Genomic DNA, 24745 nt, shown 5'->3' on the forward strand with positions numbered 1-24745 from the left:
TATTTTATTCTTTTGGTATTTTTTGAATCTTGATTACCTATTGCAAAGTGCAAGTATTTGTATAAACAATTTCCGCCGCTCAAAAATGAGGCATAGAGATCACATAGTCTATCTTAGCTCCTCTTTGTCGATGACGTTGGTGGTGTCGCAGGCGCCGAATATTCTGGGGTCTTCAGGGACCCAGATCTTGGCGTGCAGCGTGGACCCCGGAGGCCGCTCACCCCGACGCGACCACGACAGGGAGTGCGCCTGGCAACTGCTGCCTGTAACATGACATTTTATTAACTAGATTCAGTGCCGGTTTTAGCACAACAACTTACCAGCGCCCTAGGCGAGATTTCTTCGGCGCCCAGGGTGCTGATTGTGCTAAAAAAGGGCGGTCCTTTTTGTCTGCCTCAGGCACCCATTTTTGATCGGGCGCCCTGGGCGTTCGCCTAGCATCGCCGCTCCCTAACGGCTAACCCCTCGCTGCTAGACTAAATGTCCCGATGAACTTCATTTTCCTTCTAACATAAACCTTCCCTGGACTTCCACCAATATTTCAAGACTAAAGTTATCCAAATCGGTTCAGGCTTTCTCGAGTGTGAATAAAAAATCTTTGAAATTTGAACAATAGATATACATTTTTTTATTTATTTATATAGGTATACGCATTTTTAGTGGGATCCCATTCCACCCCAAAATGTAGATGGCTACGTGATTATTTTATTTCCATAGGTATTACGACTATAGCTATTACCGATTGTCATAATAATAATATGCTCTTTGAAAGTTGAAAGAAAGCACAACATGATGATAGTACAACGCAATAACTATTCGGCTGCAATAGGCCCATATTGGGTCATTTTGATACCTAGTTTTGAATAATAAATTAAGATCTGCTACACCGGACATAGACACTGTATGAAAGCAATTATATCGTAATAAGTAGCGGGTGACGACTATTATAGAACATATGCGCGTTTGTCGCGAGCGGGGACAGCGACGGACGAAAACCGTGTAATTTGTGGCAATTTCGTGGAGGAATTATTTCCATTTAGTGGGGTCTGGGGTTCGCTTCCGTCCTATGTATTATTCATGTGTGCTCGCTTTGATTTCATTGTTTTATTATCTTTGATTTTTATTATATTGTTAATGTAACAATTAGTGAAAATATTTTTAGTGGCTACCTTCAAATTGGGTATCGTAAATTGTTATCCTTGTGAATTCCAGAATATGGGTAATTAAAGTTGTACCAAAAAGATTAAACAAAAGGAAGAAATAGCCCTGAATCAATATAATACAGATACGTAAAGCTTTTCACATCTAACAATATAGTAGACTAGGACTATTTTCAGTAGTCAATTTACATAATATAATACAAAACATTATATTTCGAAAAAAAAAAACATCTTATTTTCGGGATATTACAGACAATTACAATACTATAATGTGGTGATGAGTGTATGCAACAAATGCACAGTGGAGGTGGGGGAACGGGGGACCCCACGGTAGCGCGGGGGTACGAGAGACCCCACACGCACGTGCGCGCCGTTACGAGCACCGCCGAAGGGTTGACCCTTCGCTCCATTAATTCGCCGATAATGTTGTATCATTATTAATTAATACCCATACAAACGTCCCGCTCATGTTTACTAATTTTTGCAATAGGTGTGGATATAAAGTGGATTTAAATGACAATAGTCGATTATAAATTAAATATATATTTTTAATCTAAATTAAAGACACTCATATAAATATTTGAAAGAGTGTCTAGTTTCGAGAGAAATTGTTTTTAAGCAGACGCTTAAAAACAATTATTTCTCTCGAAAACTCTACATTTTTCTGCCACAAAAAATGTCCTACGTTTTTACCGGTCAGTGGTCTATACTACACCTTTACCAAACATCAAAATTGTTCCACTTGTTTTAAAGCCTATTTGATGCAAGCAAACGAACAAACTTTTCTTCTTTATAATTACAACACTCTATTATGTGTAATTATAAAGAGGAAAAGTTTATTCGTACAAAAGCCCCTAGACAGCAAAACTTCGTATTGTTTTATCAAGACAAACATTGAAGTAGGAATTGAATGATGTTAATCGCATTTTGATTGCGGACACACAACAATGGCGCGTGCACGTGCGCTGATCCCCGCGTAATCCTCATCGCGTTTTGATAAGGTGTTACTATTAATTGAAAAAAGATTATGCACTAGGGGCCACCCCCGCCACTTCAAATGTTCATGTTGTTTTACTGCTGTTTATGCAAGATAAAAAAATATTGAGTTCAGACATATACTTTTATATAGTTTTTTTATGTACTTATCTAAAATTTTAATACTTAATGAAAATCAGGATTTATTATATTACTAGTTGGTGCCCGCAACTCCGTTGCGCCAAAATTCGTTTATTACGGGGAACCGTACATTTTTCCGCCTACTTGGACTACTATTCCCATAACAAATTGTAGCAAAATCGGTTCAGCGGTTTGAGCGTGACGAGGTAACAGACAGACACACTTTTGCATTATATTTTAGTTTGCAAATTATAGAAAACTTTTATGCCTAATTCGTGTTTTCGTTATATTTAGATTGTAGGTACGAGAGGTTTGAGAATTAGCCACTTCTAGAATGACTCTAGACAAGTTTTAGGGATGTACCACTCAGAACCTTAGTGTGAGGGCTCTAGTATAGCTAGGACTATGCCGTTTCGTTTCGTTTACACATAATATAATATATTCTCTTATTCTCTCTTTAAGTTTTATGTAAATTGTCATGTATATTATTATGAGAAACAATTAATAGTTGCTCACTTTGATTGTATCAACTACTTCCATATCATTGGAGTGAGCTGCTAAAATCTTCGGAGTTAATTGAATAATGAACAAACATTACATTCGATCGCCCACTCAACGGGCACTTAGTTTACAATGGGCGCGCAAATATCACTAAACACTCCTCAACAAATTGCTGGAGGGGTGCGAAGGAGAAGGGGGATGTGGGAGAGAGACAACGCCCCCGCGATTAGCGCAGCTGCCGACAAGTGTAACAACACTGTGAGCTCTAATGTAAACACACTTCCCCCAGTAGATTGTTCTCAGATAGTAATTGTATTGCCGAAACCGAAATTAAGGCGAGACTGATGGTGAATTCATGAAGCCTAATATAGTGTATACTAGCTGTCCCGGCAAACGTTGTTTTGGCATCATAGTATTTCTACTTCATCAGTTGATACAAAATCTTACCCCCTCTTTTGTCCCCTAAGAGGGGTGGCCCCCCACCAACCACACAAAAATTTATACACCAGATGTTAAGTTGGAAAAACAGTTAATAATATGAAGTAAGTCATTTAAAGAAAAAAGGTTGATACAACTTTTTTCTTTAATGGACTGACCCCCTCTTTGGTCCCCTTAGAGGGGTGGGGGGTGATTTTTATACACCAGATGTTGGGTTGGAAGAAGGCAAATATATCTGCGAAAACCGTATGCAAATCGGTTCAGTAGTTTTCGTGTTAAAGCAAAAGTCTTATACAAAATCTGACCCCCTCTTTCGTCCCTTTAGAGGGGTGGGGAGAAAATTTTTTATACACCAGATGTTAAGTTGGAAGAAGACAAATATATCTGCCAAAACCGCATTCAAATCGGATCAGTAGTTTTCGTGTGATAGTGGAACAAACATACAGACAGACAGACAGACAGACAAAAAAACTGACCACATTTTCGGCTTCTATAGCGATGTAGTGACACCCTCCGCTTATTATTTTTTGAATATCTTTCTTTAATGTACAAAATCTTCATTTCTACAGTTTTATTATATGTATAGATTACATTCTCTAGTAATAAATATTTTAGTCTGTTTGTCCATCGTCTGTCTTCATTCAATACATAATAATTTGTGAAGTTGTAAATGCCAGAAGTTTTCACAGACAGCAATGGAATTATAGTAAAAGTGGAAAAGGTGACACAAGATAAGTAGCAAACAAAAATAATATGTAAACTATGTTTGTAGTTTCGCTAATAATTGTCATGTTATTAAGATAAGTCTAGTGTGCTATTAATTCTACATTAATCTTAACTGTAACTTTGTTTTTAAATGTATTGTTGTGGTGGGTAACAAATAAATAAATTGAAATTGAAAATTGAAGTTTACATATTGTTTTTGTTTGTATTACCTAAGCATAAAATATGAACGATGAAGTTGCCAATTGGTAATGATAAAACTAGTCAAGTCGGCTAGTAGGGTAAAGACCCTACTAGCCGACTTGACAAACATTATTTTGCTAAACCCATGCTATTTCGACCATTTCCACTGAAGCGATTTTCCTGTTTTTGTATGGAGACTGTACATTTTTCGGGTTAAAAACTATCCATAAGGATGGATAGTTTTTAACCCGAAAAATGTACAGTTTCGACGCGATAAACGCATTTTGGAGAAACAGAGTTGCGGGCGTCATCTAGTGTTAACATTTAAAATTGCTGATTGACGTTGCGATTAAAAATAACAGTAACATCCGATTCTGTGATCTGGGAATGTAATTAAAACGTGGATTCACATGATGCGTCACGCAGGTCGTGGGAAACGCGGGTCGCACCTGGGTCACGCAAACGGGTCGCATCTGCACCGCAGACTCCCAACTACCGCTCTGCACGCGATTGGGGTTCCGTACCAACCTCAAATGGGGGGTCACCGCTAGGCACAATATACCTTCAAATAAAAAAATGCTTCTCATTGGGACCGCGCAATCAGACGGGATTCACATAGACAAAATGTCATCTCCGATATTACCTACAGTTGCTGATCTATGTAAGGCAGCATATAAAGACAATACAGATCAATCCTGACCGAACACACCATCGGGGCTCTGGCACGGACGGAAGATGTTACTTTGTCACGCATTTTCTCACAATGGTTACCACCGGTTCGGAAAATATCCCGACGATAACAACCTGTTTCACAATAATAATATGTGAAACATGACACAACTCTATCGGTTGTATCACGGGGAGTGCTCTGAGGAATTGTTCGGAATCATACCACCTGCAACTTTTCGCTATCGTCCCACGCGAAAAACATACCATCCTCATCACCGTGATGAGTGGCAGTCTTCCACAGTGCGTTTTTCGCGTAACTTTCTGCCGCGCACTGTAAAACTCTGGAACGAACTGTCACCAGCAGTATTTCCGGACCTATACGACCTGCAAACCTTCAAGAAAAGAGCGTATTCCCTCTTAAAAGGCCGGCAACGCACCTGCAGCTCTTCTGATGTTGCGAGTGTCCATGGGCGACGGTAGTTGCTTACCATCAGGTGACCCGTTTGCTCGTTTGCCTCCTTATTTAATTTAAAAAAAAAATCCACCAAGAAGTTACAGTACATTCAATATCATATTATATAAGAACTTTGTTACAGAAAGATCGATCAGGAGAACTTAATTATATTTTTGGATTCGTCGGTTGGATCGATCAGTAGAACTTGTAACAGTATGTGTGTTCAGAAGAACCTGTTTCTTCCAGTAAAATCAATCAGAAGAACCTGTATAACCAGTTTTTTTAGAAGGATCGATTGTATGAACCTATTTGTTCCAGTCGGATCGATCGCGGGCGCAAGGTGCAGTGTCAGGCGGTGACCCTCACCATCCCCTGCCCCATGCCCTCCCTTACACCCTCCCTCGTCAAGGTATCGCGAAAAGATTTGTAGATACTTTACCTGACTAATGTGAAACATTTAGTATGTGTAAAAGGTCTCTCTAAGGTCTAATAATTTATCAAAAATACTAGCGTTCCGGTTCATTAAGTATTAATTGAAATAAAATAAAACAGGTTACTTCTATAATTGTCAACACTGAAAAAAGCACAATCTCCATTAACAAAATGATCCGCCATTTATTGAATTCATTTGTTACAAAAAATGTGATTAATGAAGAACCGCTTGACCGATTTCGTGAAAACTTTACATAAACCAGCTACTAAATAGTCCGAAACGAAGCCTAAACATTTGGTTTGGATAAATGAGCCCGTTCTTGAGTCATAAAATTGCAACGAAAAGAGGCATTGATTTTTTTTAATAATCATATTAGGCTCAAGCATATTCCTACTCCATAAAAGGCAAAAAACGATTAAATTTTAAATAAAATATACAATACTTTCAATTCAATTCAAATATTCTTTATGCACACAATACATAGAGAATACAAACAATTTAAACAAGATTTTACATAAGTGTCACAATGGCGGCCTTATTACTAGGTAGCAATCTCTTCCAGGCAACCACGAGCGAAGGTGAAAATTTTGGAAGAAATAAGTGTGCATGCGCAGACAAAAGAATACAAATATTATATTATTATAAATATATAAATAAATATACATATATATACAATAATACTATACAAAAATACCAAATATATATATCACAAAATAATACTATACAATATACTTAATTTATAGAACTATATTAATAGGAATAATGACTTATGACATAGTACAACACGGACATACCATGAACTTGAAACATAAACATAAATTATTTACAAATATTTAAATAGTGTAGCTTGACCAGATTTTTAAATGAATTTAACGTTTTTGCAACTTTGACATGCTTAGGTAACGAATTCCAGAGCTTTACACCGGTAACGACAAACAAGGAACCGTAATATATGGTTTGATGCACGGGCATTTCTAGATGATAATTTGTCGCAGATCTTAACTCCTTTGCAGTGGCTTGGCGAAATAAAAATTTTTCCTTGAGGTATAGAGGTAAACAAGGGTCATATATGATACATTAAACAAGAGATAGGAAACGGGCATCTCGTCGAAAACGTATGGGCAACCACTTCAGACGTGTTCGGAATTCTGAAACGTGATCAAATTTCTTCAAACCGAAGATAAATCTGATTGCAAGATTCTGAAGTCTCTCGAGCTTATTTAATTGATCCTCGGTGATATTAGTCAAACAAACATCAGCATAATTCAGAATTGACAGGAATAGAGATTCAGCAATCTTTATCTTCGTTGGAATAGGTAAGAGGTAACGCAGGCGACAGACAGAGAACCAGGTAGCATAAATCTTTTTACTAATTTCTTTTAAGTGATGAGACCAAGATAATGTGTCGTCAAAATAAACACCTTAATTTTTTACGCACTTACTAAAAGGAATCACTACATTATCTAAGCGTACGGGAGGCAAGCTGTTCCAGTCAGTCAAATACTTTGCATTTATTTACTGTAATACTATAGTACTACAGTATTAGTACTATAGTATTACAGTACTACAGTATTATTTCATAAGATTTTCATCCGGTATAAATAACGCGGTGACAGACTACGTCTCGTAGCAGGGCGCTACGCCGTAGACTCGGGACGTCTTAAGAAATCCCGTAGACCTCTACGACGTAGACGTTATGGCTGCTACGACGTAGAGCGAACACGCGAAGACAGGACAATAAAAGCCACGCACGACGATCTGTGGCATCCTAAGGGCCGCGTCACACCGGAATGTCAGCGGCGCGGCGAGCACTTTCAGTGTTATATGATTTTAAACTTTATCTTCATTATTGTAATACATAGTAGTTATCGCTTGCGAAATTGCGGCCACGGGCGGCCGTAGACTTCTCAAGCGATACTATGTATTACAATAATGAAGATAAAGTTTAAAATCATATGACACGGAAAGTGCTCGCCTCGCCGCTATCATTCCGGTGTAGCGCGGCCCTAAGGGTATCCTACTAATCATCATAATCATAATATTAATACGCGAACGAAAAACTTTGTAACCCTTTTTACGAAAAATGGGGAAACGTAGGTGAATGAAATTTTGCACAGTTATAGTTTATTTGGTGAAGGAGTGCATCGAACTTATATTATTTTGAAATTATGCTTTTATCATACATTTTTTTAACAAATAAAACATTACACACACACACACACACACATGAGAAATGACAAATTTTTGAGTGACAAGCCTATACATACGAATTATACTCTTTTATTTATGGTTGAAGTCTGTTGACAACAAGTTGACAAATTGAAAATGGATTATAGTTTTTTTTATTGAATCTAAGATACTATTAGACAATGCTTACACGGCCCCGGCCAGTCTGAGATAATCTGAGTCCCAGAAAAACAAAAATTAAAAAAAAATGATAGTCTATATTTTTTACAAAATATAGGCAGTAGTCCTATAAATGTCGTTGAGACAGTATCCCAAAGTAGTCTGTGGTTGAGACTAAGGTCGAATTTCGACCATTGGGCGATCTCTAGTATTATTAAAAATGTGAATGTGTATCTGTCTTACTGTTATCTCTTTACGCTAAAACTTAAAAGTATGGTAGTTTGAGATAAGGGAAAGAACATTGAAAAGTTTTGTTACGGAAAAATGTTCCCGAGCGATTTCGTTTTCTAGTACAATATATGAAAAGTATAAATCAGGAGGGTAAGTACGTGTGTTGTATGATAATTAATAATCACTTTATTTTGTTTTTAGTATTTGTTGTTATAGCGGCACCAAAAATACCTAATCTATGAAAATTTCAGGAGCGTAGCTATAGCGGTTCTTAAGTTACAACCTAGAGACAGACAGACCGACGGACGGACAGAGATAAAATTAAAAAAAATGAAATAATTATTTAAGGGGGCTCCCATATAAAAATACAATTTTAGTCCCATTTTTGCTCTATAGTGGTACGGAACCCGTCGTGTGCGAGTCCAACTCGCACTTGGCCGATTTTTTGTAAGATCGTGATAATTCTATGATCTACCAGTTAACACACATGTAAAGTGTATGTATAGATATCTATAATATTAATATTTTACTCTTCGATAGGCTAGGAAGCCTATGGAATCGGCAAATTTTGTGATCGAACTGTGCAGTTGCATCGTATGAGTTATGACATACCTCTGACGATGACCTTCTTGTTGTTGGTGCAGTGCTGCGCGTTGGTGACTCCCGCCAGCATCGACTCCGGTGCGCTGCGGTCCGCGCGAACCTGCGCCGTACACAATAATATACGAAACTAGAGTAAGGATGTAACGTAGTAAATTGATTGGATCTTACTCTAAGTACGATAGAGCTACATAACTTATTTTCACATTGATGAAACCTTAGGTTTTCAATAGTACCTTATGCACTATCGGGGAAGTTGATTCCTAGGCGGACCTACGTAGTTTGGTCGCGTTACGACAAACCCAACCGACAGGCGACAGATCACAATTAACATTGAAATGACATTATCTGACCAAATGACGTTGTTCCGTCAACTGCCTAGGAATCAATTTCCTCGATGGTATTTAGCTTATATATAAGAGTGCTGGCCACGTTCTACACAACTGGACTTTAATGATCAAAGTTTCGCTTTCGATAGCTCTTCACAATTTAATATGAAGAGTTATCAGACACACTTTCACACTATATAACAGCAATATTAGCATATTATGAAGTTTTTGGAGTGATATTGGGAAGATATGTACCAGTTCGCCGAGGAAGCTGATGTAGCCGATCGCCAGTTTGAGCGTGTCGACTTTCGACAGGCGTTTCTCGTAGGGCAGCGTTGGGATGTGTGCTCGGAGGCCCTCGAACGCGTCGTTGATTGACTGCATCCGGCGGCGCTCGCGCAGGTTCGCCGCCTGCCGCTGCTGCTGCTGTTGCGCCGGGCAGCGCCGACGTAGCAGACGCCGCTCGCATCTGAACACGAGAGACAAGTTAGGGAAAAGCGGGAAGGTTTCGTTTTATTTATAACTTTCGCGTTACGGTGTCTAAATGCACAGACACTGTTAAAATATATTTATTATTTTGTACTCTTTAAACAACAGCTCAAACACTAGCTTTTAATTGTTTATGCTAGGCCAACAGTACCTTTATAGCAAAAACAATATGTGACAGAGTACCTATAAGCGATTGAAAATTGTATGATCTATAAATTTTATGAAAATCGCAAGTATAAACACTTCGTTTAGTTAAAGTGTTTGTTTTAAGGCGCCAACCCACCGCGGCGCACGCTGGACGTGCACGGATTTATTTCTTTGACTACGTGGGCCAACGTTTCCACTGCCTATGTACACGCTTCCGTCACAGTATAGCAATATGCTAATATTGCTATACTGTGCTTCCGTGTATCCCGTGCATACAGGTCAGTAAACAAGAGCTGGCACGATCAACACATTTAACATTGCGCTTATTCACAGACACTACACAATAGTGTCTGTGAATAAGCGCGTGGAGTGACGTCGTACTACATACGCATCATAAAAAGTCTGTCCGTCTCTCTCGCGCGCAGTCTATCTTATGAGCGTGAAGGGGACAGTTATTGTTTTTCTTATACTATTGTTTATAGATACAGCGTGATGTTACAAGTCGATAACGTGTAATCGGCGCGCGGCCAGAGTTCGGAACCGTACGATAGTTATCGAACACATACGATAATTTTGTGCGTACGTACGATGTACGATAACATATTATTATCGTACGCAGATTATACGATAATTTTTATCATGATGCAAACATATTATATTTTTAAACATACTGTATAGTGAAATTGCATAAGTGTGAGCACTGTGAACGAGCCAGCTTTAGTTAAATGATCTATAGCATACATAGTGTGGCCAGCGTTGAGCTACCGGCTACGTGTGCACCATATTCGAGCAAGCTACGTGAGTCAATTCGTGCGTAGCGTGTCCGTGGGTTCCAGTAGAAACAGTCACATATATTTTCTTACAAAGCTAAGCTTGACGCACGTGCGTAGCCTCTCCGTGCGCCGCGGTGGAATGGAGCTCTTAACTGCAAAATACTTTACTATGGCCTAAACCTTATTTCAGAGACAACATTATGGAACAGCACGTTATAGTCACATTTCAAACTATGATATTCTATTATAAAAAAAAATCAAATATAAAAAAGTACATAAAAACAATCGCTTTAATTATAATTTAACATAATTTAGTATTAAGAAACAAATTGCATCAAAGTGATTAATTATATTATAATACTTTAGAGTTAAGGGTATGTATATATATATAATATGTGTTCTTTGTATAAAGTTCAAGGAAGCAGCACTGCACAAGCTACTTTTTAACACATCAATTCTGTGCTGCCATGCTGCCGCTTGGGAATGGATTGTTTAAAAATCTATTATGACTGCGATACCCAGGCCACGATGGAGGTGTTAAATTATTGTCTGTCAAATTCATAACGCTGAGGCATTTCTTATAGAAATTATAATAATATAAAATGTGTGCCGAACTCTCTCTCACAGTTGTAAAATGGCAGCCATTTTAGTTTTTCTCAGTCTTTAACACAATCTGACCAATACTTCTCATGTAAATATTTACCTATAAAAAGTCTCATTTGATAGCTAAGCTTGTGGACGCTTACACAGGCAATATGTTATGAATTTCGTAGATTTTAACATAGAAACACCAAAGTTTAAGGAAAAAATAGCGTATTTTTGAATTAATGGCTTTTTGTGGAAAAACTAGAGCATTAAGTATTTGTCAGATTAGTATGAGACCCAGAGATTTTTTTTTCAAGTTACGAAAAAAAATTTGTGAGGGCCAAATCGTCAATAAAATATGATCGGACACCGGCGTTGGGACACATTGTATATAATATAGAGGGTGAAAGTAACTCTTTCAGCGCTGCTATTTGAGTGAACTCCAATAACCGGCACACACACTTCCTAAAGTATTATCACTTTGTTTCGTTATAAGTACTATAATAATTATATTTTTAAAAAGTTTTATATGGCTTGTTGCATTTAAATGTTAATTATTATTAATGTTTTCTTTAAGAGTTAATTTGTTTTCCTTAAAAATCTTCTAGCTGTTGTTTATTATGTACTAGGTATACGCAAGCAAACTTGAACGGACGCAGAGCTGTAAATAATTCCTGTAGTACTTAGGTACTACCTAGGTATCATGTATATTTAAATATTTGTTAAGTACACATTTTTTTTACAATTTACAATGTTAAATATATTTTCAGATAGCTAGGCTCAGGCTGTGACTAAACAGTCCCTTTTTTAATATAATTGTATTTCTTTTATTTTATTTAACTTCATAATAATAACTTTAATTTAGACTGATTAAAAAAGAGACTGCCATAGTTTGTAAGGTAAAAAAATAAGAACAAAAAAACATAAAACATTTGACATTTGCTGGCATTTTAGAAGCTTCGCTGGCTGCGAAGCTTTTTAATTTAATTAACATCATCTGGGGGCTTAGCCAACACGTTTTCTTTACAGCATCTTTACATCAATGTCGGCTTCATATTATCGAACTCTTATGTTATACCATAATATAGTATTCTTGATCGGCGATTCTAAAAACAAGCGACAAAGAAATAATACTGGGTAAGCCTCCTGATCTAGATCTCATGTCCATGACTAGGGTTACACGGTCAGTCTGGCATCAGTTCAGTCCATCAGTCTCAGAATGACGCCAGAATGGTGGCCGGAAAGTACATATTTAAAAAATGATCATTCTTTCATCAGTCTAGATCAGAATTCAGACTGATGGACTGAACTGATGCCAGACTGGCCGTGTAGCCCTAGTCTTAGGCTATTCGTACCTCTTTCTTGGAGTGCTGTTCTCCTGGTCGCTGGCGTATAAGCTGCCGTCGGACAGCGAAGAGTCGTCGTAAAGAGCGTCCGGCGCGCAACCCTGCTCGTCTCCGAACATTGTTTCACTGTCTCTACATTACTTCTATAATTTTATTGATCTATGGCATACCTAATCTACAATATATTCAATCTACGGTATTCTTATACGGTGTAGTTGACCTATAGAAGCGATCACGTTTGTCCCGCGCCGTATACCGCAGGATAATGCCGCGGTGGGTCAAAGCGCAGGGCGGACTGGAATAAACCCCGCCCACGGTCCCGCCCTCGTTAGATCACCGTTTTCGCAGAAAATCGATTGCGATCTGTGTCTGGGAGACTCTGTTCAAGTTGAACTTAATTTTGTTTATAACAAGCAGGAATAAACCATGTATTATAGTGTACCTATTAGGGTACTTAAAGTTTAAATGTTTTTTTAATATATTTTAACAAAGTTGTTTACTGTATAAAATTGCTTGAGAATTTATAGTTTTGAATCATAAGTAGGGTTGTTGAGGAAGTGATTATGAGGAAGAGGAGGAGGAAGAGGATGCGGATGAGGAAGCGGAAGAGGAAGTACGTCCATATAGTACAGCGTTTCCCAATGTGGATGATTACGCCCCCTTGTGGGCGCTGAAGATCTAAAGGGGGGCAGTGTGGGACTCAAAAAAAATGGCGGCGTTTTTTAGAGGCTGTGAGGGCTAATATTTCCGACAAATTAAGGGGCAAAAGCCCCTTAATTTAAATTAGGAAAAGAAAGTAGGTGAAACAATGGGGGCACTAAAACATATTTTGTTCTCAAAGTGGGCAGTGGACAAAAATGTCTGGGAACCCCTGATATAGCACTACACTTCGGTATCATTTCGGTTTTCGATAGAAATTAAATTATTAGATTATTCGCACTGCGTACGTAGCTGCGTAGTGCGTACACGCGTAAACAAAACAACGCTTGCTATATTATGTCAATAAAATTAAAACAAACAAGCAAGGAACAGCGCGGGTGGCGAGAGAGACAAGGAACAAGGAACAGCAGCGCCCGTTCGGTCCGGCATCGCGCTCTGGCGTGTGCGTTGCCATGATTGGATACGCGACGCGCATGCGCAGTGAAATTCCTCATAAATTCCTCCTAAACTTTGAGGAAGCGATAGCGGAAGAGGATTTTTGTATTTTTATTCATGAGGATGCGGTAACGGTTGAGGAACCCAAATTATTGCGGAACTTCCTCATTATGAGGAAGAGGAAGAGGAATCCTCAGCAACCCTAATCATAAGGAAGCAATTTATAGTATAGCCTAGTAGATGTATATAGCCTAGTCTTATAAAAAACGCATAAACCAAAAAATTTAAGTAAGGGCCTACTTTATAGGGTTCCGTAGTCAACAAGGAACGCTTATAGTTTCGGGCTGTCCGTCCGTCTGTCCGTTTTAATTTAGTTATTTCATATCTATCAATGTGTAGGTATAGTTGTCGACATCCCGAAGTACCCCAAGCTTTTAATTTGCCATAGTACCTAATCGAAAGTGATACACCAGTATTGTTGGCGACTGTGCTTCAACGATAGTTGAAAATTTATATTCTGTACAGATTTCAGAAGCGTAGCGTGCTTTAGCGGGGCCCCATATGAAATTTATTTGGAAAAGTTGCCTTTCTCATATTTTGTGAATTTGATAAAAGAAATGGAAATTTTCTTTTTGTTTACGCATGTTCGGGACCTTATGGCGCGGGGGCCCCGTATAATTGATACTACATATTACATAATATACTGCGGTAGCTATAATACGCCCCTAGTTCTGTAGTTCCCATAGTACAAGTAGTACTTACTGTAGAAACTATATATGTTATCTTAATATATAAAAATAAGTCGGGTTTTCCTTCCTGACGCTATAACTCCAGAACGCACGAACCGATTTCCACGGTTTTGCATTCGTTGGAAAGGTCTCGGGCTGCGTGAGGTCTGTAGAAAAAAAATCAGGAAAACTTCAGCAGCAAAGCAGAAAACAGGGAAAATCATTTTATGGCAAAACAACGTTTGCCGGAACAGCTAGTAGTTTCTACAATAAGCATTAAAATATGTTTTATTGCTTCGTAAATAAAATAACGATAGGTGTTTGCTTTTACGAGCGAACAAATTTTGCGTGTAACTTCGTTCAATCAAAAATTCGTTTATCGAGCAGGAACTATTATTATAACTAGCTATTTGACCGAGCTTTGCTCGGTATTCGATAAGACACGAATAAAATGACATTTTCTAAAAATGATTCCTAGCTAGATCGATTTATCGCCCCCGAACCCCTTAAATACTAAATTTCATGAAAATCGTTGGAGCCGATTCCGAGATTCCATATTCATATATTATACAAGAATTGCTCGTTTAAAGATATAAGATATAACATATCAAAGGACATCAGGCAATTTCCATATAATGTTGGCCGCGCATTTTTTCTTTTTTAAACTAGAATGCCTGATGTCCTTTAGTCTGAATCATTTTAGCGATTTAACCCTTTAGATAACAGACAAACATACTGTCGCATTTATATTTTTAGCATAGATAACAATAGAGTGTGCCTATTTCGACTGCTCCTAGGTAGACTATCGTAACATCAAAAAGACAACTTTACAGGAGGAGCATTTGAAGTTGCGAACCAAGACTTCATTTTTCAACCGATTGCTATGTAATTTGGCCAGGGGCGTAGCGTACCTTGGCGGGGCTCCATATAAAAGTTTGTTTGGGGGCCCTTAGGAAGGGTAAAGATTTCTAAAAAAAGGAAAAATATTTGCATAAAATTTAAAGAAATATTTATTCATCATAATTATCTATCTGTCACATTTTTTAAAACAATTCAAATTAACTATTAATTCTCCTTGCCTTTTTTCGGCAAACTGATTAATTACTTAAATCATTCATATAGCCTTTCAAGAAAGAGAAGAAATTAAAAAGTGGCAACATCGTAGTGTCATCCCTTTTTTCTTAGATTGATTTGAAAGGGATGACACTACGTAACGATGTTGCCACTTTTTAATTTCTTCACTTTCTTGACAGACTGAAGCTGATGATGACTTTAGTTTTTCTAAAATTTCTGCCTCTATGGACAATAGTGACAGGTCTGACATGCGTTTCTGTATATACGCACCTTGGGGGCCCCCGTAGGCCGGGGGCCCCGTATAATTGATACGGCTGATACGGCGGTAGCTACGCCCCTGAATTTGGCATGAGCAACAACAATAGTGTTAGGTTTTAACTTATGCAACAAAATACTATATTATATGTTTAGTTTAGCTAAAATTGTTGTTGCGATATTATTCTTTGGAAAATCTACAACGAAAATTATTGCAACTAGCACTAACCACAGTTTACGTTGAAATTCTTCCTTGGTAAAATATAGTAACGTTTACTTACCATACTATACAGGTGACTTCTTTAACGTTTTTGTACGGTATCTAAGACATATCTTCATTTACAGCGGAATAACCAAATTCGAATTTATAGTATGTTTGAGAAACTGAATTATCATAAATTATCGTTTCAAAAAAATATATTATGTTTACCTTTAAAACATACGTTGTGTTTTAAATTTTAGAAGTAGGTCGTTGACAAGATTTATATTAATGATGTGCAAAAAAAGTGCTAAAATGTAATCAGCTAAGTTAGCTTGCAAAGCATCAATAGTAAAAAAGGTCTGCTGTATGAAATAATGGAATTTTCTAACATTCTTAAAAATCTATATGCTGTATAACTTAAAATATGAGCTGATAAGTATTCATCACAATCCATACTTCAATACTAATATAATAAATGCGAAAATGTGTCACTGTCGTTACCTCTTCACACCCAAACGAGGAAAATCGTTTGATTTTCCAGAAATTTGGTATGAAGATACTTGGGAGTCTGGAAAAGGACATAGGATACTTTCTATACCGGTAAAATATACGGCCTCCGCAAAACAAACAATTTTTTGGCATTAGGAGTTGCGCACATCATCTAGAACGATTGCTAGGTAATTAGGTATATTATTTCATGTTGCAGATTGTTCTGAAGGCATGTTGAGTCCACTATTACGAAAAATGGCTCCTGTGAACAAGATATCCGTAGAAGAATTGGGATGGCTAAGAGTGCTAAATCTCAAATGCGTAAAACCTGGCGTGACAAAAAAGATTTCTTAAAAAATAAAACGAAACTTGTTCATACTTTTGTATTTTTTATATTCTTTTACGGATCCAAGACATGGACTCTGAATCCTATAAACCGCAGACACAACATAGGACGCCTTCGATAAGGAAAATGCGCCAAAATTCATGGACTTCTTTCAGAATTAACACGTCCATCCTGGCTAAGCTAAACATAAAAACAAGGCTCTCTACCACCTGCCTTAATATATCTTACAATACTATGGACACATATCCAGAAAGAAAGGAGATAATTTTAAAAGACTCATTGGCGAGACTGAGGGAGAAAGACCTCGGGCCGCAATCCCAATCGTTAGGACTAACGATTGGGACTGCTCCTATTAAATCCACATCACAATTAATGAGTCCAATGTCTACGAGGCTTTTCGGGTGGCCAAAAATAGGAAAGGAAAGCTGGCGTAACATCATTAGGAGGAAGGTCATAGAAAGGAGAAGTCACGACCCTGTGACATGAGGAATATGACTATAGGAAGAGGATCATTTGGAATACTATACTAGTCCTGAAAGTTTCCTGGCCAAAAAAAGAAATCATGAAACATAAAGTACCAAGTACAATCTATATCCATACTGATATTATTATAGAAGTATACAATATACATGTACACTTTTACACTATATGAATGTAAAAATATGTATGTCTATTGTCTATCTGTCTATGCGTATGTTACCACCTCACGCCCAAACCGCTAAACCAATTTTTCTGATCTTTGGTATGGGGATACCTTGAATCCCAGGAAAGTTCATGAGATACTTATCATCCCGAAAAATTTTTCCATTTTCGGGTGATAAACGACTAAGGCCAAGTTAGCCTTAAATAAGTTTAGTATTCTTAACAGAGCGAGATAGTATACAAGGCGAAGATTCCGATTCACGTGGAATACTGTTCTTATGGGCACGGTTGACAAAATACCAACTATTCCCTCTGGATAGTAATCAACGAAAGATGGCTTGGATTGAAGACAGCCATAGTGTTTCAAACAAGCTAGACCCTTTGGAATTACCCTCAAATGTAGCTTCGCTCTACATCTTCTATCAGCTGCTGTACCAATGGGAGGTGCTCCGAGGAATTATTGTTCGTAATCGCACCTCCTGCAACATTTTGCCATCGTTCCACGGGAAAATATACCATCCTCATCACCTTGATGATTCTTTCACAGTAAAACTGAAACAATCTGCCACCAGCAGTATTTCTAGACCAATACGACCTGAAAACATATTTGCAACTCTTCTGGTTTTGCGAGCGACCATGGGTGACGGTAGTTGCTTTCCATCAGGTGACCCGTTTGCTCGTTTGCCCCTAATTTCATAAATAATAGTTGTTTTAAAAAAAATGATCGGTAAAATATCGTATGTTAATAAATAGTACGACGTAGAACGTAATAAGATATAGATACAATAAATAAAAAATAATAGTTTCCGTAGTAGAATATTGTATAATTATCATACGATATTTATCATTACTAAAATTCCAACGAAAAAAATCGTAAGTTACACTTGCTATATATTTTTCGAAAGAAGTTCCAATGTAAACTATTGTAAGTGGTACAAGCTATTGTTTACGTTAGGGTTCAGCCTGCGTAGACAATCGCAACTGATACATACGATGTTTAAATTCGGGTATTTGCTCCCATATTACTCCGCGTAGACTATCGCTAAGGGACTAACGATAAATAACGTCGGAGACGTTTGAAACATACTACAGTTTACGTTTAGAAAAAGGCAGTTGTAGTTCGAATTTAATATTTTTTCTTGAAGATCCTAAAAGATCTAACTTAATTCTATACATTTTCGCAATAAAACGAATTTTGCCATTTTGTGGCTTACGATAGTCTACCTAGGAGCAGTCGATTTATAGGTAGGTAGTAGGTACACTATACAAAATATAAAATTGAGGCATGTATTGTAATGCAAAAGTAGACTATTATAATTTTCATGTATTATTTATTCTCCTTCAAGGTGAAGTGAGATCATAATAGCATACTATGTTTATAGAAATACTTCGTATGTGCATTGCTTTCCAGTTATTAATGTAAGTGAAACTTCAAGCTATATACGTGAAAGAGCCATGCTTCGGCACGAATGGGCCGGCTCGACCGGAGAAATACCACGTTCTCACAGAACCAAGCGTGAAACAGCGCTTGCGCTGTTTCACGCCGAGTGAGTTTTCCGGAGGCCCAATCCCCTAACCTATTCCCTTCCCTACCCTCCCTTATTCCCTTCCCTTCCCTCCCCTGTTATCCTATTCCCTCTTAAAAGGCCGGCAACGCACTTGCAGCTCTTCTGATGCTGCGAGTGTCCATGGGCGACGGAAGTTGCTTTCCATCAGGTGACCCGTTTGCTCGTTTGCTCCCTTATTTCATAAAAATATATATTGTATATTACTTATTATTCATGGTATTTTAAAAACATGAGCTATTCAAATTGGAATAGGAAGCCTAATGCCGCGGGCTGCAAGTCTTCCGATTCAATGTGTATCTTCTTGTCTAGTGAATAAAGTTCAGTTTAAAATGACATTGCATCGCATCGCCTCGTCACATTGCAATGTAAACGGTTAACGGACCCTAAATAGTAAATGCCTTTGATTTTATAGGCTCGTTGTTGGAAAACATTCTGAAAAAACAAGCACCCGTATTGCTGATGCATATTACAAGCCGTAAGAATTGTTGCTTCCGTACTGTAAAAAAATATTTATTTCTATTTAGTATACATACATATAAGTTATAACCATTAATATCTCAAAAGCCAGTGCCAGCCAGAGTTTCGTCATTACATAAAAGCTGAAAGGGGTGTCTGCAGTGGGAAGCAGCTTTTAAAAATGACTGGCAATGGAAGACGAAAAGAAGACCTTCAGAACTGGATACCTCCGTAACTGCGACCGAAACTCCATAGTTGCTGGTCGTTCTTACTTCTGTAGGAATCATATACAGGGTTGTAATAAAACTAAGTGATAATACTTTAGGACGTGTATTTGGTCCCCTATACTGTGAAAGTGCAGCTCTAAAAGAGTAACTTTTTTGTCACTTTTGTATGGAAAAATTCATGATGCTGGAGCGCTTGCCCATAAAAATCACAAAAAAATTTTGCTCATTCAGCACTGCTACTTTCACAGTGAGCTCTATGAAAGGGACACATAAAAACTTAAGAGAATTATCACTTAGTTTTGTTACACCTTGTATAATAACCAACTATATGAGCTGGACACATACACACCCTAAAGAATTATTACTTAGTTTTGTTACACACCTAGTGTTTATGTGTATGTGTGTGTGTTATACAGAAAAACCTTCAGCTTTTACAAAATGATGAAAGTCTGGCTGTCCTTATTACAATTCAGTTTAGATTTTAGTCACATGCTCACATTCTTCTACTCTAACGACTAAGGTAGGTGAGTACTTGGTACATCCACAAAATTGTGATATTACGTTTCAGAATGATTTTCGGTTCGATGAGGTTCGATCCGATTTCGCAAAACTTCTCGAAGGTGCATCAATCTACCGTCGAACCAGACGACTCTACCATCAAAGCTAACAAACGCAGCAGGGGAAAACGAATATTTTAAATATTATATTAACGTAAAATAAAAAGTGGGAGATGTTTCAGTTAATACTTCTGTTCCCAACTAGTGCTACCATCTAGCCGGATTAATAAATAGGCCGTTACAGGCCACGAGTCACGGCCTAGGGGCGGCAGCGTCTTACGGCCGTTCCCAATATTTGATATATCCTCTGGTTTTTCCCTACTAGAGATAGAACTAGCTCTCATTAGACAGAGACATGTATTTTATGTCAATTCAATGTTAGGCTCTGCGATCGGTCGTATGTCAAACCAGAGATATATTGAATATTGGGAACGGCAGTTAGGGGGCGGCAGCGTCGATAGAGGCCCTACAGATTTCATACATGGGGCGGCGGAAATAAATTGGCCTACTCAGTACTCCCATAAATAATATAATTTCGGCACTGCTACAATCCTTGTGAATTAAGTTACCACTTACCACCCTACACCCCAGCCCTACGACTATTGTCTTGGGATCAGTTGAAAAACTGCTGGGGTAGGTACACATGACAAAGCATGCATGCATGTGGCAATGTGACAAAGTGAATGTTGGGCAATTTGTTAGATAATATGGTTGCCTCGTTGTTAATGTACTTTTATCAAATGCTACTTCACCCTAGCCCTACAACCAAAGTTTTGGGATCATAGTACTGCTGGGAGCAAGGATAGCAGAAATTGTAGTTTAAGTACCAAATAATAGTCCTACTGAGTTCTTACCAAGAGATTCACAGTCTTATTATAGCTTAACGATTTTAGCCACTTACTATAAAATATTTAACTTTGTTGCAAGATAAAGGATATATATTATATTTCTTATTTGCTACATTATATAGTTTTCTATCTATATAAGAGGAAAATCTTCGTGCAAAGTATGTGTTAGTTGATGGGACATTACAAACTTGATAACGCCTTCTTTCAGAAAGTACAGGATTATGCTGGTCATAAGGGGTATTCTTATGCGTACACGTGATTGAGTAGAGCACAAAGAGTTGCCGGACTGTAAGGACATCACAGAGCTCATACAGTTCCTTTGTGGGAGTTAGAATTGGTTTGAAAAAGTAAATTTTTAGTATTAACCTTTGCGCCCTTTCAACATTCATCATGAGACTTTTGGATGCACCACCCCATGCGATGATACCGTATAGATTGGCAGAGACTCGTATACACATATCTTATCAAATTATTAGAGACTAGCTGTTTCCCGCGACTTCGTCCGCGTGGACTTCAGTTTATAGCGCGCGATGTCAACAAAATTGGTGTCAAAAGCTTTTATAAAAAAACCCTGGTACCCCTTAAATCAATACAGCTGTGTAGTGTGCACACAATAAGTACTTTATTTTTTATATTAAACTTTATATTTTATGCCAAATTTCAAAGCATATTTAGCCCCCCAATTACACAACTTTACCCATAAACTATTTGTCATTGATAGGTTTAGCCCCAATTTCACCAACGTCTGTTAGTGTTAACAGCTTGTTAAAATGTCCTGTCTTCTCTTTCATTCATATGAAAAACGAAACAGCTAACGTGATACTAATTCGATCATTAACTTTAACAGTCGTTGGTGAAATTTGGTCTTAAGGTTACTTCACTGCCTGCACAGATAAAGTATTGAGTTATTTAATACCGTAGAATAGATATAACAATCGAAAAAAATCGAGACTTAAATGTAAGATGATACCACCTCTTATAGAAAGACTTTTGAGCAAGCGTCAGCGCGATGTAGAAGACGCACGGCGCCATCTATTATGAATTTTTTGAACAAATTTACGACCCTTACAACCCTTTTTTCCAGTAAAAAAGTAGCCTATGTCCTTTCTCAGGCTTTAGACTATCTGTATACAAAATTTCATTACAATCGGTTCGGTAGTTTTGGCGTTTGGCGTGAAAGCGAGACTGACAGACAGACAGAGATACTTTCGCATTTATAATATTAGTATAGATTATGTGCACACTGCACAGCTGTTTTTGGGTATTTTGATTAATTAAGGACCGCGCTACACCGGAATGGCAGCGGCGAGGCGAGCACTTTCAGCGCTGCCATTCCGGTGTAGCGCGGCCCTAAGAGGGGTACCACTTACCAGGGTTTTAAAAAGTTTTTAAATTTGACACAAATTTTGTTGACACCGCGCGCTATAAACTAAAGTCCACGCGGACGAAGTCGCGGGCAACAGCTAGTATATATATAATATTATTATAATATTATTAAACATCATATTCTAACGTATTAAAAACTATAAACAAAAACATACTAACTAATAAGTATGATTAGTTCTATGTTACAATAAAATAAAAAATAAAACGCCATCTGTTGAATCGTATTAGAACTAAAATGTTCATTCCATCGATATATTTCTGGATTTTTTATAATATTATACATAAAATATGTTTAAGATTTTTGAAATTTTATTTTAATACACATCCAAGACCCAGGAAAATTGAAAACTTTTTGTTCCGCCTGCGGGACTCGAACCCAGGACCCCCGGGATGAGCGCTGGCCACGCGCAATGCGAATTCATTTTCATCGAAATTTTCATGGAAATAAGATATTTTCCCACATCAAAATGTAGCCTATGTCCTTTCTCAGACTCTAGAATAACTGTATACAAAATTTCATTGCAATCGGTTCAGTAGTTTTGGCGTGAAAGCAAGACAGACAGACAGACAGACAGAGATACTTTCGCATTTATAGTATTAGTATAGTATGGATTATATTATTAAACATCATATTCTAACGTATTAAAAACTATAAACAAAAACATACTAACTAATAAGTATGATTAGTTCTATGTTACAATAAAGTAAAAAATAAAACGCCATCTGTTGAATCGTATTAGAACTAAAATGTTCATTCCATTGATATATTTCTGGATTTTTTATAATATTATACATAAAATATGTTTAAGATTTTTGAAATTTTATTTTAATACACATCCAAGACCCAGGAAAATTGAAAACTTTTTGTTCCGCCTGCGGGACTCGAACCCAGGACCCCCGGGATGAGCGCTGGCCACGCGCAATGCGAATTCATTTTCATCGAAATTTTCATGGAAATAAGATATTTTCCCACATCAAAATGTAGCCTATGTCCTTTCTCAGACTCTAGAATAACTGTATACAAAATTTCATTGCAATCGGTTCAGTAGTTTTGGCGTGAAAGCAAGACAGACAGACAGACAGACAGACAGACAGACAGAGATACTTTCGCATTTATAATATTAGTATGGATTTAGGGCGAATAGTCGGCAAAAAGCGCCGACTATCCGGCTTTTTATTATTTTACTATTATTTATATTACATTTAAGAAAAACCTTGATTATTTTGAAATTAAGTGAATTGTTTTTGAAATTACTTGCTTGTAAATAAATATCTGTGACATTTTTAAATAACAACATAATACTTAATATCTTCTTCATTCTAAACATTAGGTATAATAAAAAAATAGGTGTGGCACTCGGAGACTGCCGTGGTAAAGCTATTGCATATCTTTACCGCTTTATATCATGACGTCAATATAACCAAAACACGATCCGACACGTTCGCAGGCTGTGTATGCGATTTACCCGCGAATCAGCAGTAAACAAAGCGTTACGAAAACATCTGAAACCATGATCAGTTGGCCGATTAGTCGGCTTCTTTGCAACCGACTAATCGGCTAGTCGGCTAGTCGGCCAAAGTCATGATCGGAACATCTCTACATATTATTATTGACTACATAACGAAGGCGTTTAAATAGGTATGTAAGTAAGACGATGAATTTTGATAGCTAATTTATTTATGTGCTCAGCAAAATTCAGTTTGTGATCTATAATCACACCCAGGTATCTTATACTTTGTGTCCTATCGATTTGGCTACAGTCACACGATGAATAAGATTGGGGAACACATTTATGGACTATAAGCTTAAAACAATTTTGCTCTTGTGGCAGCGAGGATTTCTTTATACCAAATGGAATGAATTTAGTTTTTGACGAGTTAAGAGTTAAGCGGTAATTTGCAAGCCATCTTCCAACCATGTTTAACCCGAACTGAGCCATATTGTACACAATATCATTTCAATTTTTTACCATAAAAGGTCAATGCTGTATCATCGGCATAGCATGTATAGTTTGGTATTCTTAATTTACACAAATTATTTATGTAGCTGAGAAACAAGGTAGGTTGTATGACCGAGTCGAGTATCACAAGCAATTAAAATTACGCCATACATGATACAGCGCGCCCCCATCAAACACTGTGCGGCTCGCCCCTATTCAGGGTGAATCTTCCGAACAAAAATAGCGTTCCAAACTTAAGCGAGGCATACCTATCACAGGCGCGTGATGCAAATATTGTCTGATTTCAATCAAATTGAATAGGGGCCGTGGCACGGTGTTTTATGGAGACGCGGCCGTAGTTAAACCTCTTTCATAGTATGGATGATGTTGGTATGAATGAAACAGCTGG

General features: G+C 37.6%; 1 protein-coding gene and 1 long non-coding RNA gene across 2 annotated transcripts; one reads left to right on the forward strand and one right to left on the reverse strand.

Moving 5' to 3' along the window:
* LOC121739158 (pancreas transcription factor 1 subunit alpha-like) lies at nucleotides 1-12900 on the reverse strand. The gene is made up of 5 exons (XM_042131500.1): nucleotides 12533-12900; nucleotides 9439-9652; nucleotides 8867-8957; nucleotides 84-263; nucleotides 1-53 (listed from the first exon to the last, which is right to left on the reverse strand). Exons 1-4 carry the CDS (start codon nucleotides 12640-12642, stop codon nucleotides 109-111), a joined length of 570 nt encoding a protein of 189 aa, XP_041987434.1. The 5' UTR covers nucleotides 12643-12900; the 3' UTR covers nucleotides 1-53; nucleotides 84-108.
* A 5721-nt stretch (nucleotides 12901-18621) lies between these two features.
* Nucleotides 18622-20330, forward strand: LOC121739159. Its single transcript, XR_006037403.1, has 3 exons — nucleotides 18622-18773; nucleotides 19335-19397; nucleotides 20174-20330. It is a non-coding gene; the product is annotated as an uncharacterized LOC121739159 (long non-coding RNA).
* The last annotated feature ends 4415 nt before the right edge of the window (nucleotides 20331-24745 follow it).

This window comes from Aricia agestis, chromosome Z (genome assembly GCF_905147365.1).
Source record: "Aricia agestis chromosome Z, ilAriAges1.1, whole genome shotgun sequence".
In the NCBI taxonomy this organism is placed as follows: Eukaryota; Metazoa; Arthropoda; class Insecta; order Lepidoptera; family Lycaenidae; genus Aricia; species Aricia agestis.